Here is a 25,211-nt window from a genome sequence, read left to right as displayed (position 1 = left end):
CCACATGTCCCTCAGACATTGGTAACTATCCCCTAGATACATGTAATTTATACCATTTTCCCCTCTAATGGATTTTAAGTCATATTCACAGTGAATGCTCCTCTTAATCATCAAAAAGATAATTGTGTCACCTGGAGTCCTAGAAGATCAAAACTATTTAAGCCTGAATTAACCTCTTAGGGATTGATTATATAGGTTTTCTCAATGTTGTTCTCTAACATAAGCTTGTTTTGATATATATGTATATAGTATATGTTTTATATATGATATAATATATAAGACATAATTGCAGGCATTTTCTTTTTAATTAAAATATAAATACATCATTTTCACTTCTTGTTCCTTGTTCTGTCTCCAATGTACTCTCCCAACTTTCTTTCTCCATCTCAAAATCATGGCTTCTTTTTCATTAGTTGTTTGCTACATGCATGAGCAGGCACACACACACACACACACACACACACACACACACACACACACACAGCATCACTTGATTGCCTAGCCTAAATATATGAATACAACCTTCTCAATCCATCTAGTGTTGCTTATTGAAGGCTAAACACTTGATATAGGATAACCAATTAGAGGGCTGTTTTTTAGCTAATACTAATTCTTCCTATTGCTGGGATTCAATTCCTTAGTTGCCTGTTGTTCTTTGCCCATAGATGGAACTCTGTATAATTTGCCTTTTCCATATTAGCATGTCTACTAGTACACAAAATAAAATTAAATAATAAACACTTATATACATTCCACCTTTGTGTGTTTGTCTGAGTGTGTGTGTATTTGTGTGTTTGTGTATGCATGTATGAACTAGAATCAGAAAATTTTAAAAGTTAATAATTGTAGGTTTCATAGCCATGGTGACTAATAAAAGAAGAAAATAAATAGATGCCTAAACCTGGCTTGCTTTGCCTGTGATTTTTTTTTGCTTTTGATAATGCATCACACCCTCCGTGTATATGCGTGAGTACATTTTCACATTGCATTCTATGACTCCTTCTAGAGAACGAATGGATCACTTGTGTCTTATCTCTAATGCTGACTCTATTTCAACTGCACAGTATCCCTACAACTACTGCAGCATTTTTCATTTTATGTTTCCCTTTTCTGACTTCATAGAAACACTTCTGGCTCACTCTCTATGCCTCTCTCAATTCAGTTTAATTTTGTTTATCCTGTAAAGTAATTCACCAGAAAATGAGAAGAGCACATTTTGACAATATAAAGGGAAGAAAAGTAAGCTCAGTGAAAAGCAAGCATTTCATAAGAAACATATTTTTATTAAATAAATCTAGACTAGACATGATTTACTCTAGCCCTAACATGCCTATAATTATTCCTATAAGTACTATAAGAAAGAGAATGCTTTGTTTGGAAAGTGTAGGTTATTATTCAGTTTGAAGTTACTAATATTAAGCATGGTTTTGTTATAATCAACATAGTTAGGTCCATAGATTTCTTGCATAGGGCTAGCATTGTTTAGACTGAGAAGAGACGAAAAAAACTGAACTGCAGCCAGTTGCAAGTTCTTAGTATTACTCTGGAAAGTTAACAAAGGCCAACACTCATTAACAGTTGTTAATCTGTTCACATCCTGTACCATGGGTATTAACAACTGTGGGCCTCCTGGGAAAACCTGAATCAGAGCTTTAAAAGCCAGTTCAGTTGACATTACACTTAAGGCACAGAGCCTCTTGAGGCTCTACAGAGCTTGTGGCTCTGTCCTAGATTCTGGTAAGTGATAGAAACACTTGAATCTAGATTAGATCAAATCATGTCCTTGTGGTACCTGGAATGGAAGGCAGTGGTTATGTCATAGATAGATTAAAACTCTTTATGGAAGATACAAGTGAGGAGATAATAATCAGGTTGTACTCTGTATAAATTATAATAAATTAAAACTCTTTATAAGAATATTGAAGCAGAAGGGACACTTCTCAGTACTCAGCTTTACTGATGATGCATATGATAATTTTTAGATAACAATTTCTAATCCTTTCTTTTTCATCTTTCAATCATCTGATTCTCTTAAAGTTTATGAACAAATATAACTCAAGTTGCAATTACATGTGTTGCATACTGTAAGTGATATGAAATTGATGCCATAGAATAAAGATAGAAAGAAAAGAAATTGGAAGGAAAGCAAGAAAAATGCTTCCATTTCTCACACTACTTGGTAATAGAGGAAACTCAAATTGTCACCAAGGAGCCTTCAAAATGAAGATTCAAAAATCTTATCTCATATACAACAGATGAAGGAACATGCAGCATTTTCTAATAAGATTCCTTTCAGAAAATATAATAGTTCTTAATTTCCTCACTAAAGATCTTATGCAATCTTAGTTTCTCAGCTCAATAAACATGAACTGTTAGAATACAAGCAATGTGAAATTTCAATTTCTGAAAATTACCTACTGTATAACAAGTTAAGATTCCTAAAAGGTACTAAATCTTCCTTAAATACCAGATACGATTCAGTAAAAATACGTCTCTCAAAGCTCATGCATCTGAGCATAATGATGGAAATATATTTTTTGTCAAAATTTATACAAACTTTTGCCTCTGTCTAACATGATTTTTCTTGATATCTGTTTTGTAAGTCCTCTCATGTTAGTACTTAAAGATAAACTAACTTCAACATTCTGTGATGTGTAATTTTTCTCCGTGTATAGATCATGGTTATATACTATATACATTCCTTTAAAACTGGGAAATTAGAAAATGGTGGTTCAATGTAGTAGATTAAAAAGCAGGTTAAAACGACTTCTTACAATTGATATCAGAGCATCAAAACCTTAATGCCTCAGAAAATTTTTCTAACTTAAAGAAAAACCTTCAAAGGAAGATAGAATTCTTTAACTACTTCAGTGTCAAATTTTATTAATTACCTTCTAAAGCATTAAGTTTTCCTTTTGTGATAGAGAATGTTACAAAATCAATCTATCCAAATTGGATTATTGACCTTGAAAGATACAATATATACTAACATATACTTTTTCTCCTCTTTGACTTGGCAGATGTCATGGCTTAGTTTATGATTGAACATATCTTTTTATAAGCTCATGTAAGAGGAATAATTTTTTCATCTTCTTCCATACAACAAACAGATAGGCAAACACAATCTTCCAACCTGTAACCCATCAATTGAGTCTTGACATGAATCGCCACCATGGCTAAGTCTCCTAGAGACATGTGTCTATTAAAACCTAGCTGTACAATCCACACAAGTCAGTTCTATTATCTTGATAACTTTACACTGTCCATGGGCGGCCCCTATATGAACCCTTATCATGCTTTAGAATCGAGCCATATCTACATATAGTGTATATGATCTTAACTTTGAAGAAATTTCCTATTAATCATTCCAAATCCAGTTCTTCTCCATTGTTCTTTCCTTACTTTTCTATCATAGGTTATTGGCAGATAACTTCCATCCTTCTGCATTTGTCTGTACATTTTCTATAATATATTAGAAAGTACAATCCTGTAGATAGATGGAGGAATGGGTTTGCAGTGTGATCGGGTCCTCATGCAGTTCAGCATCTGTTCCTGGGTTGACTAATGAATATGAATTGAACCTGTACTTTGCTCCTAAGATCACGGGTTTGAGGGCATTGAGTTCTCTTTGATAACAACTGTTAGAAGGACAAAGACAGAAAAAGACTTCTGTGTAGACCTAGAAGCTCATCTGTAGGGTGTTTGTCACATTGTCACATACTGATAGAGGTGTTTTAGGGAACTTTGCTTTCTAACAAGTCATGTTTGCCACTTTTATAAGGTTTCAGGAAAATATTAGCCTAGTGAGCTAAAGTGGATGTTGAAATCCACTCAGTGCTGCTAAATTTTAAGTGGTTCATTTTAATGTGTACAAAGGCAAGTTTTCCAAACTTGTGAAAATTTCAAGGTATTGCCAAACAATTGTGAAGGATAGAGGATGGGATTTTCTGTTTTTGGAGTCACTCTGTTGTTACTCACTACAGATAAACTTTTTCAGAGGTATACTGAGGAAAACATTCTCTTTGTTTCTGTCTCTTCTTCTACAACCAATATTCAGAGTTTCCCAGTGCATCTTAGATGATTCTTAGGAGGAAACTCCTCTCCGCATCTCTAAAAGTGTGGTTACATAAACTGATTCTCTTCTTTTATTAATGCTCTTTTTCCAGTTGGATAGGTCAGCTACAGCTTTGATGTTTTTTATGAGCAACTGTTAATTTTCTTCTACCACCTGTCCTACATTTGTTACCAACCAGATTTATTTTACGAGACGCTTTAAATTAAGACAGTTAACATGTGGGCTGATGATTATAGATGCCTTTTTTTCTTGAAATATGGCACACTACTTGGATATATTAATAGGCAAAAATTTGAATATCATAATAATTGCCCTACTAATCAAAGATGTTGCATAATATACTTCTCAAGAATGGTTATAAGTCTCTATCTTTAAGAAAAATTGCTTAGGATGTTCAAAAACGAAAATACCATATAATGTACAATTTTCATATATAGTTAAGGTTTCCCTTGAACTCTGCAGGCTCAGGTGTTAGTTTATTTTTCTCTTTGGTATGTGTTCTTGACAGCACGTGGCATCATTTTAAATAAGATGATGTCAAGAAGATGGTGAAGATTAATACTTGATACATTTGCTCTGTCTACAGTCAGTGCGCTCTTGATCTTATTTACACATGCGTGCTACGTTGACCTGTATGTCATTAGATATTTAAAGGTAGAAACTACATATTACCTGCTGTTATTACCAACATTTACTATAGAGGAGGGGCTTTGATTTGTTATTTCACCAAAAATACTTTTTCAAATATGGATATTGTCTATTTTTTATATCTATGTTTCATATATTCCCACTAACTGTGCAAAACTTCAGTGAATACAATGCATAAAGACGGAGAATTCATTTGATCAAGTGAATGAGCACATACAAGCAAACATTTTCTAATATATTTTGGGCATTGTTTTGATTCGTAATGTCTTGAGACCAATTTACCACAAAAGTTGTATCCGACAATCTAGTTTAGTATAATTACTTATAATTTATACTCAAATGCCACCATACTCATTCAGACAATTGTCTTTGTCTATACCTTGCTTCCATTTGAAACATGTCTGTGTTCCGCTATTAGAAATAATGTATCACATATGCTTGGGCCCTATGTGGTAAACACAGGATTGTTCTTCAAATTCAAATGTTGAACAACTTTCCAGATGAAGAAGGAGACTTCTTCATGTTAGTCATCCAAATGCGCTGTTTAAAACAAAGCAGTTGTTAAGAAGTGATTCTGAATCATTTTAAAGTAGAAACCACTGAAAGAATAGTATTAAACAGTATAAATAAATGCAAAATATTACTGCTCTGCGGGCAGAGAAGAAATGCCATGTAAGACAACATGCAAACAGAGTACTAATAAACATTTTTTGTTTTTATTTCTGTTTTTTTCCCTTCCATTACAGTTTTTAGGCAATCCTTTCCCAGAGATATGGCTACTTCTGAACATAGTAATGCCAGCAGCTTTTTCTTCATATTGATGGATCTTCCTGGACTGGAAACTTCTCATTGCTGGACTGCAATTCCCATCTGCTTAATTTACATTCTTTCTGTGCTGGGTAACATATTGATAATGCACATTGTCAAGTCTGTGCCCAGCCTTCACACGCCGATGTACCTATTTCTTTCCATGCTGTCAATGGCTGACCTGGGCCTCTCAGCTTCTACACTGCCTTCAATGGTCGCTGTTTATCTCCTGGGCCAAAGAATGATAGGCGCTGCAGCCTGCTTTATGCAACTCTTCTTTATCCACACATTTTCAGTCATCGAGTCCGCTGTTCTCTTGGCCATGGCTTTTGACCGCTGTGTGGCCATCAGAGAGCCTTTGCGCTATGCTGCCATTCTCACAACTAGACGTATTGGGGCCATTGGACTGGCCGTAGTGATCCGCAGTGCTGCCCTTCATCTGCCTTTGCCCGTGCTCCTGGGAAGGCTGACGTTTCACCCTATCAGCGCCCTGTCTCATTCTTACTGTGTTCATCCTGATGTTCTAAGGCTGTCCTGTTCCAGTACACTCGTCAACAGTGGGTTTGGGCTCTTTGTCATGCTCTCTACATTGGGGATGGATGTCGTGCTAATTCTTCTCTCCTACGTGCTGATTTTGAAGACCGTCCTGAGCATTGCTTCTACTGCTGAGCGATTGAAAGCCTTCAACACTTGCATTTCCCACATCTGCGCTGTCCTTTTATTTTATACGCCACTGGTGAGTCTATCTATGATTCACCGCTTCGGGAAGAAGAAACTCCCAGCTCAGGTGTACATGCTTCTGTCCTATCTTCATTTCCTTATGCCCCCGATGCTCAACCCAATTGTCTACAGTGTCAAAACCAAAGAGATTCGGGTTCGCATTCTAAAGATGCTGCATCCCAAGAAACACTGAAATATCACTGGACAATTCCTCAAGCCCAGGTAAAGACTGACTGACTAAGATTGACTGACTCCCGGTATCCCAACCATGCAGCACAATGCTGCTTTCACAGATTCATCAGTTAACTCATCAGACACAGCAGCAAGGATACGGTGTGGATTCCTCCATACATCAAAACCATAATTGACACATGGAAAAAATATCAATTCTTACTATTGATAACTTATTTTTGTCTTTGAAAGCCTTATTACAGGATAATTGGTTGCATCTCAATAGTATTAGTGCACTTCAGCATTAAAGTGCACAGAGCGTAAGAATGAGTGTTTGCAACATCTGAAGTCTGTTTCTGATAAACACATCGAGTTCTGAAAATAAGTTCAAGAGGGTCTCATTTAGTTGTACTCTTGGCAATAATGATAATGTTCTATTGCATTATATCTTACTTTTGATTTATATAATAACTATAAGTTGGAAATCACATCTGAAACTGTAACTGAATAAGTATCCCAAAGTATAATGTGTATATTTAAAAAAAATAAAACTCATAATTTTGAACTATAGTGTCTGAAACCTTAAATATGTAATTTTACATTTTCCTAAAGGTCATCACTTAATAATGTGTAGAAACTTCAATACTCCCCATCTTTCTCACTTGAGCTAACCCCTTTCTTTTCAGTGTATATATGGAAAATTCATATTTTCAAGAATCACTGCAAGTACTGACTTGCTGGCTCAAGGTACAACCCATATTTCCCTCAGTTCTTAAGGAATGATATTAAGAAGTAAGCTGGTAGACAGCTTAGGAGAGCATTTTTATGAAGGCTGACCCACAAATATGCCATAGCTACAGAAATTGAGTTATCCAGTGTTATCATGGTGCCTGTGCCAGAGTGGCTTAACTAACTTCCCTATTGCAATTGCTTTACTGAGAAAATAACTACCAGGTAGGGTCAGACGGGGACTTCACTTAAGTTCTGATACTTCAGGCAAAATTGTACTGTGAATTAATTTGAAATGTTGTAATAGAACTATGAACAGAAATACAGTATCAAAATACAAGTCCCAACCTAGCTGTTTGCTGTGAAGGCATGTCTTTAAGTGCACCTCTTGATTTAGGTAGAAAGAAGACAAAATAGAATACTACCTTCTAAGCATGGAACACTTAAAAGGACTGGGGCATAACACTGTGTAAAAGTATAATTTTTTTTGAGTTTTAATACATAGGTTTTTTATTTTATTAATATATTCACATTACATCTCAATGGTTATCATCTCCCTTGTAACCTCCCATTCCTCCCTCCCTCCCATTTTCCTTTATTCCCCTCCCCTATGACTGTGACTAAGGGGGACTTCCTCCCCCTGTATATACTCATAGGGTATCAAGTCTCTTCTTGGTAGCCTGCTATCCTTCCTCTGAGTGCCACCAGGTCTCCCCATTCAGGGGACTTGATCAAATATGAGGCACCAGAGTACATGTGAAAGTCAGTAAAAGTATAATTTGTTTTTGTTTTCAATGTATACATTTTCTTTTTTACATATGCATTTATATTATTACACATATAAACAACAAACTACCTACAGTAGGAAGAACCATAAAGCAATGAGAATTATATAGATGTTACACTCATACTGTTGGTTAAGTGTTAAGATATATTAGGTCTAGATAGATGCTTTAAGTTGATAGGAATGAGATATGTTAATTATTGACTTACATTCAGAATTTTAAATGCACCAGTGAGTGTTATAAATTTCTGTTTTGATGTACATCATGGACATGCCAAATAAGCAATCCCATGACAAAGACTGAGATTTCATATACTTATTTTGTGAAACATTATTTCATGAAGCTTTATGAGAGGGAAAGAGCACACATTATTTTCATTTTGTCTTTCGGACACTCGCTAATTTTCTACTTTCTGTCAAACTTTAGACTTTTATTTTTAAATTTAGATATGCTTCATTTTATGGAACTGTTATATTATATTACAATGACAGAAAATCTTTGTTGTTTAGAACTAGTGATAATGATTGATTAACTGTTTAATGGGTCATTTAAAATTTAGAAATCTATTTTCATACATAGTTGCATTATATACCCCAATAGTATCAGTAAATATTAAAATCATAGCGATTCTTTAAGGAATCTCCATCAGCACTAAAAACTCAATTGTTAAAGAACCAGATGGCTAATAAGCACAACAGTGTTGCTTCAGCACTTGTGAAGTTTGTTTTCAATGGCATAATTAAAGCCGTTGCTGCCACCCAATTTATGGTCCCTGTTGTGTTCATCAGGGGACAACCTGGGTATTGGCTAATTTTCTGTAAAATTAGTCTTCACTGAAAACTCCCTGCCACTGGCCTCATGAGCAGGAGGAAGCATGTTCTCTGCTCTTGCTTCATTTTCAGTGAGTACATAATGTGGATTTTGAAAAAGGGGGCTAAATCCACTTACTAAAATTAGTAACAGTGCTAAAACATTTAAACTAAAATCATGAAGCAAAGCCATTGACTATTTAGAATAAAGAAAGAGAATTTTTTTGCTTCAGACATCATGAATATGATGGATGGGTTTCTTAATGAATTCTTCAGATGTCCTTTTATAGCAGAGAAAGTCAATTAAGTGCAAAAATTGTTAGATAGGCCACAATTCATCACCAATAATTCCTTGCCTTAAATGGATCATAATGTGCATGAGTGGTATGTGCATAATGTGCTAATATTTAGAAGTCTTACTATGTATACCTCCACAGATCTGAATTAAAACTAGGGAGATTTTTAAAATCAAAAAATGATATTGAGTTGCTGATTTGGGAAATAGTTTAACTTCTTTTTCTTCTTTTAAAATGGAAGGTAAAAGAAATATGACCTGAGTGGATAAATTCATGCTGATCTCTGTTGACTGCAGCTTTTTCTATATCTCTGAATAACTATATTTGAAATTCACCCTGTATATTTTAAGGTAAGAAATAGAAAAATTAAAACAAATATTAACAATCATTAACTAATTTCTAGATACTCTAGGATGATATGGAATTTTCATTCTCTCTCTCTCTCTCTCTCTCTCTCTCTCTCTCTCTCTCTCTCTCTGTGTGTGTGTGTGTGTGTGTGTGTGTGTATTTATTCTATGGAAATTAATACAGTTCACCAATTTACTTTTGTGTAAAGAGTAAATATATAGTACAAAATATAAGCATATATCAATATATAATATATTCACAAGATATTTTTGGATATGAAAAACATTTTTTTCACATTATCTGAGCACTGAACATGCACTCTTATACATAATGGTGGCAGCAGTTCAGACGTTGGGATATAGCACAGTCTCCTCAAGGCACTGTTGAAACACCAAGGGTAAGGCCTTAACCCAAGAAACACTGACTAACTAGTTAAGGGAGACCTAAAACGCTGCATGACTTACAAGTTGCCATTTATACTAGAATTACCCATCCTGCATCACTACGTCTAGAGTGAAGAGACAGATGTTTAGTACAGTAGGGATCTGGTCCTTATTCTGCTGGCTGACATGGAGTATTCTTAAGCGAGTGAATTGATTTTGGTGGTCTGAATCATCTCACCATGGAAGGTTTATTCTTATCCTCAAATTCTCCAATCTAGTACAATGGCTCTTAACTTGTGGGTATCAAATGAACCTTTCACAGTGGTTGCATGTCAGTTATACTGTCTATCAGATGTTTACATTACAATTCATAACAGTAAAAAATTATAGTTATGAAGTAGCAACAAAATAGTTTTATGGTTTGGTGTCACCACAACATGAGGAACTGTATCAAAGGGTCATAGCATTAAAATGGTTGAGAACCACTGATCCAGTATTAGACTTCTCTTTCCCATTTGTTTTATTTTCTCTACATATTGGTAATAATATAGATCATGATGCTTCTTTTCCCCTTTACTGTTGGAACATGTAATAGCTCTAATCCCTGCATCTAAAAGAGTAACTAACATAGTTTCTCTTATAAAATCATAAGCATCTAATTGAGGGGCAAGAAGAAAGAACAACAACAAAAATACAACAAACAAATAAGAACTTATGACAATTTTAGTTTACTGTGCATAAAACTACACAACATATTTATTTAATTAGACAACAAAAATGAAATATTTAAAGAGAATAGGTTTGTGACTATTTTCAGGACATCTATTACAATTTGGTGTTTGTCTTCAGCTAAAGAACACAATATTCAAAATTCACTTGGGATTATTTCTAGTCTGAGATCCTTTTATTTTTTATTTTTTGGCCAAGAGACAAAATTATAAACTTGAATACTTCTCTCATACTATAAATCCTGATCACAGTTTCTTCTCTTTCTCTAGTCTTCTCACTCCATCTCTCTTCTCCCCTAAACATTCTGTTTCTTCTTCAGAAAAGAGCAGGCATCCAACAAGCAAACAAGACAAAACAAGATACAATAAGGCAAAGCAAAAGCCCCCATAAGAAGTCCAGGCAAGCAATTCAATAGCAGACAAAAAGTGCCAATGGTACATAATAGTAAATGATACATCTATTCTAACTTTTAGGAGCCCTACACACCCCAAGCTAATAGCCATAACACATACACAGAGGACCTGGTACACACCCATCCAGACCCCATGCTTGCCAGTTCAGTCTCTATGAGCTTTTATGAGCTCTGCCATGTTTTCCTGGTGTTCGCCATTCCTCCTCTGACTCCTACACTCTTCCTTTGCCTTCTTCTGTGGAGCCCCTGATCTCTGAAGGTAAGGGAATCGATAGATACCTCCAACTTAAACTCTTTTCACATAATTCCTGTCAGTGGGCCTCTGCACCTGATTCCCTCTACTTCCAAAGGAAGCCTTTCTGATGAAAACTGGACCAGGCATCAATCTATGAGCAAAGCAGAATATCATTAGAAATAATTTCATTGATATTTTTGCCAGTTGTGTGTAGTTCTACCCTAGGTCTCTGGACTTTCCATTCTCCAGTTCCTGGACACCCTAGCAGTGTAGGGCATTGGCTTCCTCTCATGGCTGGCCCTCAAATTAAACTAAACACTGCTTGGCTACTCCTATAAGTTCTGCCCAAACATTGCTCCAGCACATCTTGGGAGCAGGACAGATTGTAGGTGGAGGATTTTGCAGGTGGTTTTGTGTCCAGGTTTCACTCTCTATAATATGCAGAGTACTTCCTCGGGTTAAAGACACCAGAGCATAGAGATGAAAGATCCAACAGGTACCAGCCCAACCCACCAAAGTTCAATAAGCTGGGTAAAAATTGTCCATGGCAACACAGGTCCACTGTCAGTTTTCAAAGAGTGATCTTCTGTCTTAGCATCAGCCTGTGTTTTTTAGGGAACTTCAGGGGACCCCCTTGGCCAACAACTCAGGTGAATATAACCTAATTCCACCACTGGAAGCCTGGCCTGGTTACAAAAGGTGGCCAGTTGAGACTCTGCATTCTCCATTTCTAGAATATTAACTAGGGTCACCCTCATAGAGTCCAGGAAGTTTCCACACAATGCCCCCATCCCCCTAATTCTAGCTGTCTCTTCATGTCCTCTTTCCTTCCATCACCCCTCAATTTATCCCTCCCACTCTCATACCCACCCAACCTCCAGATGGGGCTGGGAGATGGCTCAATGGTTTACAGCACTTGATCTCTTGCAGAAGACCAGGGATTGATTTTCAGCACCTACATTATGGCTTACAACCATATTCCAGAAGATCCAACGTCCTCCTATGACCTTTGCAGGCACCAATGTATACACACATACAATCAAAATATTATTGGAAATATGATAAACCAAAATAAAAACATTTTGAATGCTGCATATAAAATAAGTTTCATAAAGTACTTTAAATGAAAGACATGTAGTGAATTATACCAGTGTATCTTCATATGTAGAAGAAAAAGGTAACAGAATCAATTTTGGTTGTTTCTTTGGAAAACTGAGAGAAATGTGAACAATTAATAGAAAATGAGAACTTGGATTCTGTAATAGACTTGACACAATAGCTGTGCTGGGAGGAAGTTGGAATTCAGTTTCTTGGATGTGTACTACAGACTGAAACCCACATGCTTTTATCACATTTCTAAAGACATATGCTGAATTTCAGTTTGAGAATTAAATATTTTCAAATGGTTATCTAGTCAGTCTTATTATGTACCAAACTTTGTCCTAACAAACAAATTCATATTTTAAAGGGGTCATTCGTTATGAACTAGAAGAAATGATGACATAGTTCAGAAGATCTTGATGTCAGAGAAACGTTTGAAGACTTTTTAAAGAGAGACCAGCCCTCAGAAATTCTACCGCAGAAACTCTGTGGGCTCAGCTCCTGCGATTACACTTGATCTTGGAGCCTTTCGTTACAGCTGCCATGTCCCACTCCAACCGTTCCAGCACCTCTTTTTTTCTGTCTGGCCTCCCTGGCCTTGAGGCTATATACGTCTGGCTCTCCATTCCTCTATGCGCTATGTACATTGCTTCTCTGGCAGGGAACAGTTTGATTCTGTGGGTTGTCAAGTCAGAGCCGTCTCTGCACCAGCCTATGTACTACTTTCTGTCCATGCTTGCGGTGACTGACCTGGGCCTGTCTGCCTCCACACTGCCTACCATGCTCACGATCTACATGTTGGGTGTCAGGGAGGTGGCGTTAGACATGTGCCTAGCCCAGCTCTTCTTCATCCATACCTTCTCCATCATGGAATCTTCTGTGCTGCTGACCATGGCCTTGGACCGCTTTGTGGCCATCAGCAGTCCCCTACATTATGGCACCATCCTCACCAACCCTCGGATTGCCAGCTTGGGCCTGGCCGTTGTGGTCCGCAGCATTGGACTCCACATCCCTGCCCCCATCATGCTGAAGAAGCTACCTTACTGCCAGAAGCGCCAGCTTTCCCACTCGTACTGCCTGCACCCAGATGTTATGAAGCTGGCCTGTACTGATACCCACATTAACAGTGCCTATGGCCTATTCGTGGTTCTCTCCACCCTGGGTGTGGACTCGGTCCTCATTGTTCTCTCCTACGGGCTGATCCTCCACACAGTGCTGTCAATTGCCTCCAAGACTGAACGCCTCAAAGCCCTCAACACTTGCGTCTCCCATATCTGCTCTGTGCTGCTGTTCTACACACCTATGATTGGCCTTTCCATGATCCACCGATTTGGCAAGCGGGCTTCCCCATGCAGCCGTGTGCTGCTCTCTTATCTTCATTTTCTCACACCTCCAGTGCTCAACCCAGTTGTTTATACCATAAAGACCAGGCAGATCAGGCTGCGGATTCTGCGCATCTTCCGGTCTGGTGGAGGAAGCATTGGACATATCCAGGATCACTAAATCTTCTTCTGTGGGGATTTAGCATGGAGTGAGTTACAGTTTCTATTCTACATATTAATTAGGACTCATAAATTAGACGTTATTATAACTGAATATATGACTGAGTACAATTAGAACCTTTACAGGTGTGTAAGTATACAGATAATATTTCTACTAGAGTTCAAGAGGAAATAAATGGCAAAGAATACTGTTCAGGTTTGTTTTTTGTTTTTTGGTTTTTTGATATAGAAGCATTTTGAAAATATATAATCAGATGTAATCTTTATAGACACAATTATCTTTTTTCAATCTGCATCCCCTATTATAAATTCATTACCTTTAATGCATCAGGCATTTAGTTAGTATTTGCTTTAAGAAGGAGTGAATACATAAATAGATAAAGTGTGTGAAGGAGACTTCTCATAAGTGTACAACGATCCAAACTTCAGGGCTAGGTGTGCACAAGTCATGCTATGAATATGTCTAGGGTTTCAGTATTTTTTCTCTTCTTTAATAGAAATTTATTTTTAAAATTCATCTGTTGTTATCTTCTGTTTCATTGGGGGTTTACTGACTAATAAAAACTATAAATATGTCAGTTTTACAAGGTGCTTATATGAAGTATGCATACATTGTGAAATGACTACCACAATCAACATAATTGGTGCATCCATTACCTCAAACAGTTATTTTTTTTGTAGTTTAGATTTACACTTTTAGCAAGTTTCAATTATGTACTACAGCACCATTAACTACAATTACCATTTATATATAAAGCCTCTCAAACTTACTTACTTAGGACAAAGTTATTACACTTTGGTCAACACCAACATCTTCCCATTTCTCCTAGCTCGCAGTCCATGAAAACCACCAATTTATTCTCTGCTTCAACATTTCTAAATTACACAGATATATGAGATCACATGGTAATTTGTCCATTTTGTGTCTGGCATGTTTTACTAAGCAGAATATCCTCCAGGTTACTCATATTCTTGCAAAAAGAAATTTCAAATGTGCTATATATAGCTATTCAATTAAAATGTTTGTTTGTTTTGCCACAGTAAGCAAAACAATTGTAAGGTAATAAGAACAGAAACAATTCCACTCTAGTCTCCTTAAATGTTTGAAATCTTATGCTTAAAGAATCTCAATAGTCCTGAAAACAACAACTGCCTGAATACAGCTTAAAAGTAAAACAGTACCCCAAACTCTGTGTGGTGCCTATTTTAGTGTATATATGTAATATTTTTCACTTTTTTAAATTTCTAATTTATATCCAATTACGAATAAAAATTGAAGGACATGCAAGGTAGCATCTAAGCAGAAACCTGAGAAACAGCAGACACCAGAGGAGAATAAAATGACATGGTAAAGTGCATTATGTAACACAAGTTAAGGAGTCAGAAGAACGAAGATAAAATGTCCTTTTGATATTTGTTCATGATTTACAAATCTTTTTTATTTTTTTACATATACATTTATATTATTATACATATATACAATAAACTACCTACAACAAGAAAAATCATTAAACAATTAAGATATATATATATTTCATAGTATTTTGGCAATTTATATTTGGAAGCTTTGAAGAAAACATCTTTCCTATCTTGGTGAGTCTAAATTTCTGAATGAAAATCAATTTCTATCATATCTCTTATCTATGAACTTAAAACATCTAACTAGACATAAAACATCTTAAGCCCTAAACAACTAAGCTTAATTATGAACCTAAACTATTTGGTCTTAAACCACATCAGAGACTTGAGAAGGAATAAAATTAATTACCTGGGTAAACAGGAAGTACAAGTTAGGGTTAGATGCTTCCAAATTAAAAAAAAAATGACAGGGACAGTTTGTTGCCTCAACAGTCAGCCATAACTGTCTATAATGTTGGAGCATCATCTTCAGCCTTATGGACCAATATATCAAACAGACATATTTGCGAGGCAGGAACTACTGAGGACTTGCTTACCCTGTCTTGGCAGAGTTCGGCCATCGACTCAACCTGCATCCAAGCTTGCCTATTATTAGGCAGAATTCTGTCTGTCATCAAAATGAAGACAGTTTTTCCTAGTAGCTTGTTTGCCACATTTTAAGCCATCTCCACAAGGAGGTTCTTTGATGTTCATCATCTTCTTTGAGATAGGCTAGGTGTTGCCAAGAATTAACCTGTCTTAACATCAAAGAAACCTTAAAACAATAAAAACATCTTTAAAAGCCATATTCTGTATGACGCTGAGGGTTTTGAAGACCTTACATATTTTACGTTATCTGTCTATAGAATCATACCTATCTGTTACACCTTGGATGTATATTCTTGTGATATAAATAGACTAGTAATTGACATGACCATGATTTGATCAATTGACAGTTAACCTGTCTAACTTACTTATCCTAAACAGCCTGCAATAGCACTCTCAAGGTATTAGAGGTAAACATTGTATTCTAATTGAGTGATATGGTTATAATACCTCATATTAAAGTAGAAATATATATATATATATATATATAATCTCACTATGTATATATACTATGTATATAACTCTATCTTATTATGTATACATAATATATACATATAATATATGTAGTCTTAAATTTGAATTCTATACCAAGGTATCAAAATTAAACTTATTTTGCATCAATATACAAATTTCTATATCAATGAATTAAAAATAACCTTGTGAGCACAATTAAAGCGTTAGGTTGAGGAGTTGACTCAATAATCTACTTTTTGTCATATTATCCCTATATATTCCTATGTTCCCCCTATTAGCCTCTATCTCCAAACCAAAGAATGATAAAGGAAAAGTGAATCCAATCTTGTTTTCCCTCTGGATAAGACCAATAGTAATTTCAACCAACTCCCAATGAAAATAAATGTCTATAATCCAAGAAAGCAACCAAAAACCTATCCAACCCCCTTTAAGGGAAATGGGGCATCGTTCTCTTTAGGTTTCTTCTGGCTGATCTAGGACAAATAATACCTTTGTAGGGGCCCAAATAAAATTGGGAAAATGGTTAAACAAGCATAGAATAATCTTTGTGGTTCAACTTCTAAATGTTGAGAAATACCAGGTTTAACACTAGCCCTGTGTGTGACAGTCTGAAAAGCTGGACCAGCTGTGCATGGACGCTTTCTTCACAGCTGTCTTGGGAGCTGTCCTGTTCTGATGGAGAACAGCAACTGAAGCACTTGGAGCTGGACCATGAAGGATGCAAGACGTCAGTATCCAGCATGCTGAGAGAAACGAACTCTTTCAAGTCTGATCCAGCTTCAAATTCTGGTTCTTTTGTTCTGAAAATGTATAATTTCTCAAAAGCATTATATAGTCTTACAATTATAAGCCTGTGATGTATGCAGGGTGCAAGTAACAATTAGCGCTAGTACTCTGCTTTTTTCATGAGCAGAAGAAAGACATCTGTAAATCTTCATTCATGCCATATGAAGAATAGGATCTAATGCTAAATCAAAGGAAATCTGTAACCAATAAGAAACGTTGTCTGTGCATACACGTTCATGTCTCAGCAGTCTCTGAGCTATTTCCCTATAGTGGGATCAGGGATATAAGTTACCTGCTTGTTCTGCAGTTTTAATCCTTTACATTCTGATTGTAGTCCCCCTCTTTTATCACCTCCCTACCCACCTTTCCTCCCTTATCCCCTCTCCCTCTCTCTGCTGGTCCCCAGAAAGGGGAGGGGCCCTCTTTCCCTAATACCTGATCTCAGCTCATCAAGTTTCATCTGTACTACCTGTATCCATTTCCTTTGTGGCCTGGACAGGCTGCCCAGCCAGGAGGAAGTGATTCAAATTGGGGCACCAGAGGCCATGTCAGAAGTAGTCCCTACTCCCCACATTGTGGGTCCCCCCAAAAAAAAAGACTATGCTGCCTATGTACTTCCACTGAGCAGGGTGTCTAGGTCCTGCCAAGCAGGGTCCTGGGTTGTTGCAGCATCCCTCTCCTCTGCTTGTACTTGTTAAATGTATATTTTATTTATTATAAATAAATCCCTTCATTTTCTGCTTATTCCCCTTCCCTAGAACTCTGTGAACAGCCTATTAAGTCTCATCAGCATAGTCTGCATCCCTTTTTACTACGTGCCCACTAGGGCATCTTGCCAAGGGGCCATGACCAAATAGTGGGCTCCTAAGTACATGTCAGAGGCTCAGCAGCAGTCTCCTTCTCCTTGCAACATGGAGAACAGGCAGTTCATTGGTTACATCTAAAAAGAGGTCTTGCATGCATTGTCCTTGAATGGTGCATCAGTTTGTGCAGACCCTCCAGTGCCCTGATCCCCATGCCTTAATGGGCTCCCTGTGTCGCTCCTGCTCCTTCCCAGACCTTCCATGCCCCAACCCTTCCCTACAACTCTCAGCATTCTGCCCAGAGTCCAGCTTCTAGACAGAGTATCTGTCCTGTTCAACCCCATGCGCGGTGTATTATCTTAGAGGACATCTATGTTGGGCTAATATCCACTTACAAATGAGTATGTATCATGTGTGTCTTTATGGTTCTGGGTTATCTCACTCAGAATGATCATTTCTACTCCCATCATTTGCCTGGAAGTTTCAAGCTGAATAGTATTCCATTGTAAAAATGAACCACAGTTTCTTTATCCATTCTTTAACTGAGGGACACCTGAGGTAGTTGAATTTGTATCCTGCCACTTTGCTTAAGGTGTTTATCATCTGTAGGAGTCCTTTGGTAGAATTTTTGTGGTACTAATGCATACTATCATAATCTGTGAATAGTGAAACTTTAACTTCTTTCTTTCCTATTTCTATCCCCTTGATCTCCTTTAAGTGTCTTGTTTTTCTAGCTAAGACTTCAAGTACAATATTGAAGAGAAATGGAGAGAGTGGGCACCCTTTTTCCATCGCTGATTTCAGTGGAATTGATTAAATTTTTTTCTCCACTTAGTTTGATGTTGGCTATAGGCTTAGTGTATATTGCCTTTACTATGTTCAGGTATGTACCTTGTATCCCTGATCTCTCTAAGACTTTTATCATGAAAAGGTATTGGATTTTGTCAAATGCTTTTCCAGCATGTAGGGAGATGAGCATGTGGGTTTTTCCTTCAATTTCTTTATATAGTTGATTACATTGATGTATTTATGTATATTTAACTACTTGTGCACGCCTGAGATGGAGCCTACCTTCGTGGATTCGGTTTGCCAGTATTTTATTGAGTATTTTTGCATCTATGTTCATAAGGGAAATTCCCGAATTCTTTTTCTTTGTTTGGTCTTTGGTGGCTTAGGTATTAAGGTGACTGTGGCTTCATAGAATGTGTTTGCTAGTGATTCTTCTCTTTCTATTTTGTGGCATAGTTTGAAGAGTATTGAAGAGTATTGGTATTAGTTCTTCTTTGAAGGTTTGGTAGACCTCTGCACTGAACCCATCTGGTCCTGGGCTTTTTTGGTTGGGAGAATTTTGGACTTTAATGAAGAAAATTGTCCATATCATTTAGATTTTTCAAATTTGGTGGCATATAGTCTTTTGAAGTAAGACTTAATAATTCTTTGGATTTCCTTGGTGTCTGTTGTTATGTCTCCCTTTTCATTTCTAATTTTGTTAATTTGAGTACTCTCCCTTTGCCTTTTAGTTAATTTGGCTAAGGGCTTGTCTATCATGTTGACTTTCTCAAAAAACAAGCTCTTAGACTCATTGATTTTTTTTGAATTTCTTTCTTTGTTTCTAATTTATTCATTTCAGCCCTGAGTTTTATTATTTCCAGCTGTCTACTCTTCTTGGGTGTGTCTGTTTTTTTTTTTCAAGCGTTTTCAGAAGTTCCATTAAGTTGCTTTTATGCAATGTCTCATCTCCAATTTCTTTATGAAGGCACTTAGTTCTATGAACTTTTACTTTAGCACTGCCTACATTGTGTCCTAAACGTTTGAATATGTTGTTCCTTCATTTTCATTTAATTCTAGGAAGTCTTTAATTTATTTCTTTATTTTGTTTCTGGTCCAGTTGTCATTGAGTAAAACATTGTTCAGTTTCCATGTGTTTATAGGCTTTTTGCTAATTCTATGGTTTTTGATGTTCAGCTTTAGACCATGATGGTCTAATAGAATGCAGGAGATTATTTCAATTTTTTTGTACCTGTGGAGGCTTGATTTGTGACCAATTATATGGTTGATTTTGGAGAAGGATCTGTGTGGTGCAGCACAGAAGCTATATTTTTTTATGTTTGAATAAAAAGTTCTGTGAATGTCTGTTAGGTCCATGTGATTCATAACCTAGGTTAGCTTGATTATTTCTCTATTTGGTTTCTGCCTTAAAGATCTGTCCATTGGTGAAATTGAGGTATTGAAGTCACTATTATTGTGCTGGGATCGATGTGTGATTTAAGCTTTAAAAGTGTTTCTTTTACAAATGTGAGTGCCCTACTATTTGGGGCATAGATATTCCAGATTGTAATGTCCTCTTGGTGGATTTTTCTTTTGATGAGAACAAAGTATCTGTCTCTATCTTTCTTGATCAATTTTAATTGAAAGTCTACTTTATCAGATATTAGAATGGCTATTCCCACTTGCTTCCTGGATCCATTTCCTTGGAAAGTCTTTTTCCAGGCCTTTTCTCTCAGTTAATGTGGATATTTGTTGCTGAGGTCTGTTTCTTGAATGCAGCAGAATAATGGATCTTGTTTCTACCTCCATTTTGTTAGTCTATGGCTTTTTAATGGGGAGTTCAGGCCATTGATATTGAGAAATATTAGTGACTAATGACTGTTGGATCCTTTTAATGTAGAGTTGGTGGTGAATGTGTTTTGGTTTTCCTGTTTTGGTTTTGCTGTTGTAAGATTATCTGTATATTGTGTTTTCTTGGGTGTGGTTGACCTTATTGTGTTGGGGTTTTCTTCTACTATCTTCTGTAGAGCTGAGTTGGTGTTTAGATAGTGTTTAAATTTGGTTTGTCATAGAATATCTTGTTTTCTCCATCTATGGTGATTGAAAGTTTTGCTGGATATAGTAGTCTGGGTTGGCATCTGTGGTCTCTTAAGGTCTGGATGACCCCAGTCCAAGACTTTCTGGCTTTCATGGTCTCTGTTGAGAAGTCAGGAGTAATTCCAATGGGTCTGCTTTTATATGTTACTTGGCCTTTTTCCCTTGCTGCTTTTAGTATCTTTTCTTTGTTCTGAAGATTTAGTGTTTTGGTTATTATGTGCTGGGAGGAATTTCTTTTCTGGCTTATTTGATGTTCTTTAGGCCTCTTGTATGTCCAAGGGTATCTCTTTCTGTAGATTGGGGAAATTTTCTTCTGTGATTTTCTGGTCCTTGGAACTTGGCATTTTCCTTTTCATCTACTCTTATAATCCTGAGGTTATGTCTTCTCATGGTGTCTTTGATTTCTTCAATGCTTTGTGTCATGGATTTTTTTGTTTTAATATTTTCTTTGAGAGATGTATTAATTTCTTCTATTATATCTTCAGCCCCTGAGATTCTGTCCTGCATCTGTTGGTTATACTTGTCTGTTTCCTGATTTCTTCTTTAATTGTTCCACGTTGAGAATTTTCTCAATTTGTGTTTCCTTTATTGTCTCTAATTCTGTTTTCATGTCTTAAACAGCTTTACTCATTTCTTTTACCCGTTTGATTGTGGTTTCCTGTTTCTCCTCAATGGCCTCAATTCATTTGTTTGTATTTTCCTGTAATTCGTAGGAGGATCTGTGCATTCCCTCGTTATAATTCTTAAAAAACTGTATAAGCCTTTAATGTCATTTTCCTGAAATTCAGCTGCATTAAAGTATCTGTTGTTGTCTGGGCTTCTGGTGGAGCTGTGTTTTCCTGGCTTTGGTTGTTTGTCTGTTTACCCTTTCCTTTAGGCATCTTCTGAGGGGGCTTGGGGTTTCTAAGCTGGCAGTCACGGGGCTGAGTACCTTTGGAAGGCAGCTGCTTCATTTGCTGGATTAGTAACCATCATTCTCCTGGAGCTAGATTTGTCTAAGCGCTGCCACCTAGGATCTGGGACTTAATAGGGTTCCTCTGACTACTTGGTCTCCTCAGAGGAATCAGCCACAAAGTAGAGCAGTGGCTTGGAGGCCAAAATGCTGTGTTGTTTTCACTGTGTCGATTCTTTGTTCTAGAGGGAGCCTATCCTGCTCCAGTACTCAGAAGAGCACACAGTGCTTGAAGCTTGTGATTTTCTACCCTGGGGGAAGTCCACAGGGTAGCCACAGTGGGGAAGGGCTTCTTCTCCTCCCCAGTTGTTCAGTGTAGAGTCCCCAAGACTGTCATTTGGATCAGCTACCTGTTCAGTCAAGGGCATTGTTGGGTCTCTGAACCTATGTTTCCCAGGGTGTCTGCATGCCCTCTAGTATTTGGAGGAGTACAGGGTACTCAGGTTTTTGACTCTCAAAGCCAGGAGATGTGCAGCCACAATGCGGGGGGGTGGGGTGGGGTGGGGGAGGCGGGGAGTCTTCTTCTGAACTAATTGTTTAGTTTGAGAAGTCACCTGTTTTGCTGTGATGTGCTACATGAACCTCTGTTCCCCAGGGGTCTGCCTCACCCCCACCCCATTCTGAGGAATGCAGGGTGCTTGATGTTTGTGCCTTCCCAATCAGTGGCTGTCCAGCTGCGATGAGGTGGGAGCTCACTACTACTGATTTATTGCCTTCAGTTTGTTTCCCAGACTCTGCTCCTCTGATCTCTAAACATGGTACATACAGTACACAGCCATCTTGTCCCTCCTTACTAAATTTTTCGATGGTTTATGATTTACAAAAGGCATATGGAAAGCTGAGGCACTGAGGAAAGAAATTTTCAGGGCTGAACCTTTGATTAAGCTAAAGGAAAAAATGCCTAAGACTTGGAATATTGAAAAAAAAGGCTTGAGTGGATTGTGAGGAAGGCTTGTTCATGAACTGAAGTATCAGTTGATATGCTCAAAGTTTATGTCCTGTATTTGTAGATGATAATGATTTTAAAAGCCTAAGAATGCATTTCTGCATATTTTAAAATTATATTCTTTAATCAGAACAGTTTTGTTCATTATATAAACTATTTTTTCTATATATAAAAGGCATAATATTACCATGTAATTGCAGCAACATATGTAGTTGAAATATGCCTTTTGCTCAATTATATTTTCATCATTTTGATTTAATTACACATAATAGTTATACAATACACTGATGGTTAAATACATGTGTTGATTCTTAATGATCAAAGAAGATAATTAACACATTCCTTATCTGAAACAGTTATCCTTTTTCCTGGTAAAAGCATCTCAAACATTCCCCTCTAGATATTATGAAATACACAATTCAATAGTGTTGATTAGATTCACTCTCCTGTGAGATGAGGCAACTGAACAATATCCCCTATTCGACTGTAACGCTGATCACATTGAGATATTTATTTACTGTTCCCCAACCTTTATACTTTCTGCAGCCTTGGTACCCACTATTTTAAACCCAACTTCTACTAAGTCAATCTTTAAAAGTTAAATTGGAAATTTTTTCTGATTTCTGTAAATGGGAAGTGGTAGCACATTTCTTTTTGTCAGGACAATGAAGGTGGATTTGTTGGCTAGTTCTGTCTATATCTGCTTTGTGACATGTAATATGTAATGGGAAAGCTCAGAAAATTAAAAAATAGACACCAATCATAGTGTTATTACTTGTTAGCATGTAGATGGAAACTAAAGGGACTCTATGCATCTATTGTCAAAAAAATGTAATAAACCAACAGTAAAATGGAACAAATTAGAGCTTATGAGACAATTGGAGCAAGAAAGAAGAAGAGGACTGACACAAAGCAGTTTGTGTTTGGAGGTAATGAACATAATATGATTAATGATATTTTATATATAATACACATATATTCATATACATATATATGAAACTGCCTTAATGAACCCCTGTTTTGATGATAACTGAAATAATATAACACGTAAAAGACTGGTTGACTTGAATAGATGTAAGAGGAAAGCATTGAATTTCCAGTCACTCATAGAAGTTAACAAAGGTGTTATTTAATGGATAGCTCATTTCGGTTTAAAATACATTCTTTTTTCTTTTTTAAATTTTATTTTGTTTTTATTTATTTTTTTTACTTACGTTTATATTATTATACACACACACATATACCATAAGCTAGCTACAGCAAGAAGAACAATGAAACAACCAGGAATTATATAAATGTTATGTTCACATTGTTTTGGCTATTGCATTTGGCAACCTGGAAGAGAACATCTTTCTTATCTTGGTACATCTAAAATTGTGAATTTAAATCAATATCTATTTTTTTTCAGACTCCATCCTGAATGTTATCCCCTCACTTATATCCTCCTGTTCCCACCCTCTCTCCTTCTTTCACCCTATTCCACTCCCTGAGATCTCTGACAGGAGGTGACTTCCTCCCCCATTATATGGCCACAGCATATCATGTCTTATCTGGATAGCATGGTTCCTCATCCTCTGTGTGCCACCAGGCCAATACCTCAAGGGGAAGTGATCAAATTGAAGGCACCAGAGTTCATATCCAAGGAAGTTCCCACTCTCCCCCCAACCATGGAGTATGAGCTGTCCATTGGCCAATCTAAACAGGTGTCTAGGAATAATGCCTGCATTGTCATTGGTTGATGCAACAGTTTGTGTAGCCCCCCCCCTAGGTTCAGATCTCCCTGCCTTGATGGTCTCCTTGTGGGGTTCTTGAACCCTTTGTGTCTTTCCATCCACCCATTCTTCCATATCATTCTCAGATCTCCATGCAGAGTCTAGCATCAAGTCCCAGCATCTGTCCTGATCCATAGCTGGGTGGAGTCCTTTGAGGTCATCTATGTTGGGCTAATATCTACTTATACATGAGTATATACCATAAGTATCTTTCCATATTTTGATTATCTCACTCAGAATGATCATTTCCAGTTCCACTCATTTGTCTGCAAGTTTCAAGATTTCCTTATTTTTAATAACTGAGTAATATTCCATTGTGTAAATGTACCACAGTTTCTTTATCCATTCTTCAACTGAGGGACATCTAGGTTGTTTCAGTAAAAATGTGATATTACCAAAAGCAGTCTACAGCTTCAATGCAGTCCCTATCAAAATACCTACATAACTCTTTACAGACCTAGAAAGATCAATTCTCAACATCATATGAAAAAGAAAAAATCCAGAATAGCTAACAATCCTGTATAATAAAAGATCTTCCAGAAGAATCTGCATCCTTGATCTCAAGCTGTACTATAGAGCAACACTAATGAAAATGACATGGTACTAAAATACTTTCAAATGCAGTAATGGTCATGGTACATTTACCATGAGCTTTTACTCATAATCCATCCATGAAATTGTTCCTTCCTGTCTTAGGACCTCCTCAGATAAGCAAATGGTTTACAAACGTTTAGATAATTAATTAGTAAATAAGTTTTCTATAGTGGAAAGATATCAGATGTGATAAGAACATCAGCATATTAAAGAATAGAAACTGTAGCCTGAATTAATCCTGTATAGTTATTGCTTAGACAGCTAC

At 36.8% G+C, this 25,211-nt stretch overlaps 2 protein-coding genes across 2 annotated transcripts; both read left to right on the top strand.

Annotated features, from left to right (window-relative positions):
• Positions 1–5,495: 5,495 nt before the first annotated feature.
• Positions 5,496–6,443, top strand: LOC311581216 (olfactory receptor 51G2-like; the record flags this gene model as incomplete). Its single annotated transcript, XM_084753293.1, has 1 exon — positions 5,496–6,443. One exon carries the CDS (start codon positions 5,496–5,498, stop codon positions 6,441–6,443), a length of 948 nt encoding a protein of 315 aa, XP_084609419.1.
• A 6,348-nt stretch (positions 6,444–12,791) lies between these two features.
• Positions 12,792–13,751, top strand: LOC311580907 (olfactory receptor 51G2-like; the record flags this gene model as incomplete). The annotated part of the gene is made up of 1 exon (XM_084752748.1): positions 12,792–13,751. The coding sequence occupies one exon, from the start codon at positions 12,792–12,794 to the stop codon at positions 13,749–13,751; it is 960 nt and encodes a 319-aa protein (XP_084608874.1).
• Between the last annotated feature and the right edge of the window lie 11,460 nt (positions 13,752–25,211).

The sequence above is a fragment of the Acomys minous genome (genome assembly GCF_964271855.1).
Source record: "Acomys minous genome assembly, chromosome: 2".
Classification (NCBI taxonomy): Eukaryota; Metazoa; Chordata; class Mammalia; order Rodentia; family Muridae; genus Acomys; species Acomys minous.
The sequence above is the reverse complement of the archived record's forward strand: the minus strand, read 5'-3'. Positions and strand labels throughout refer to the sequence as shown.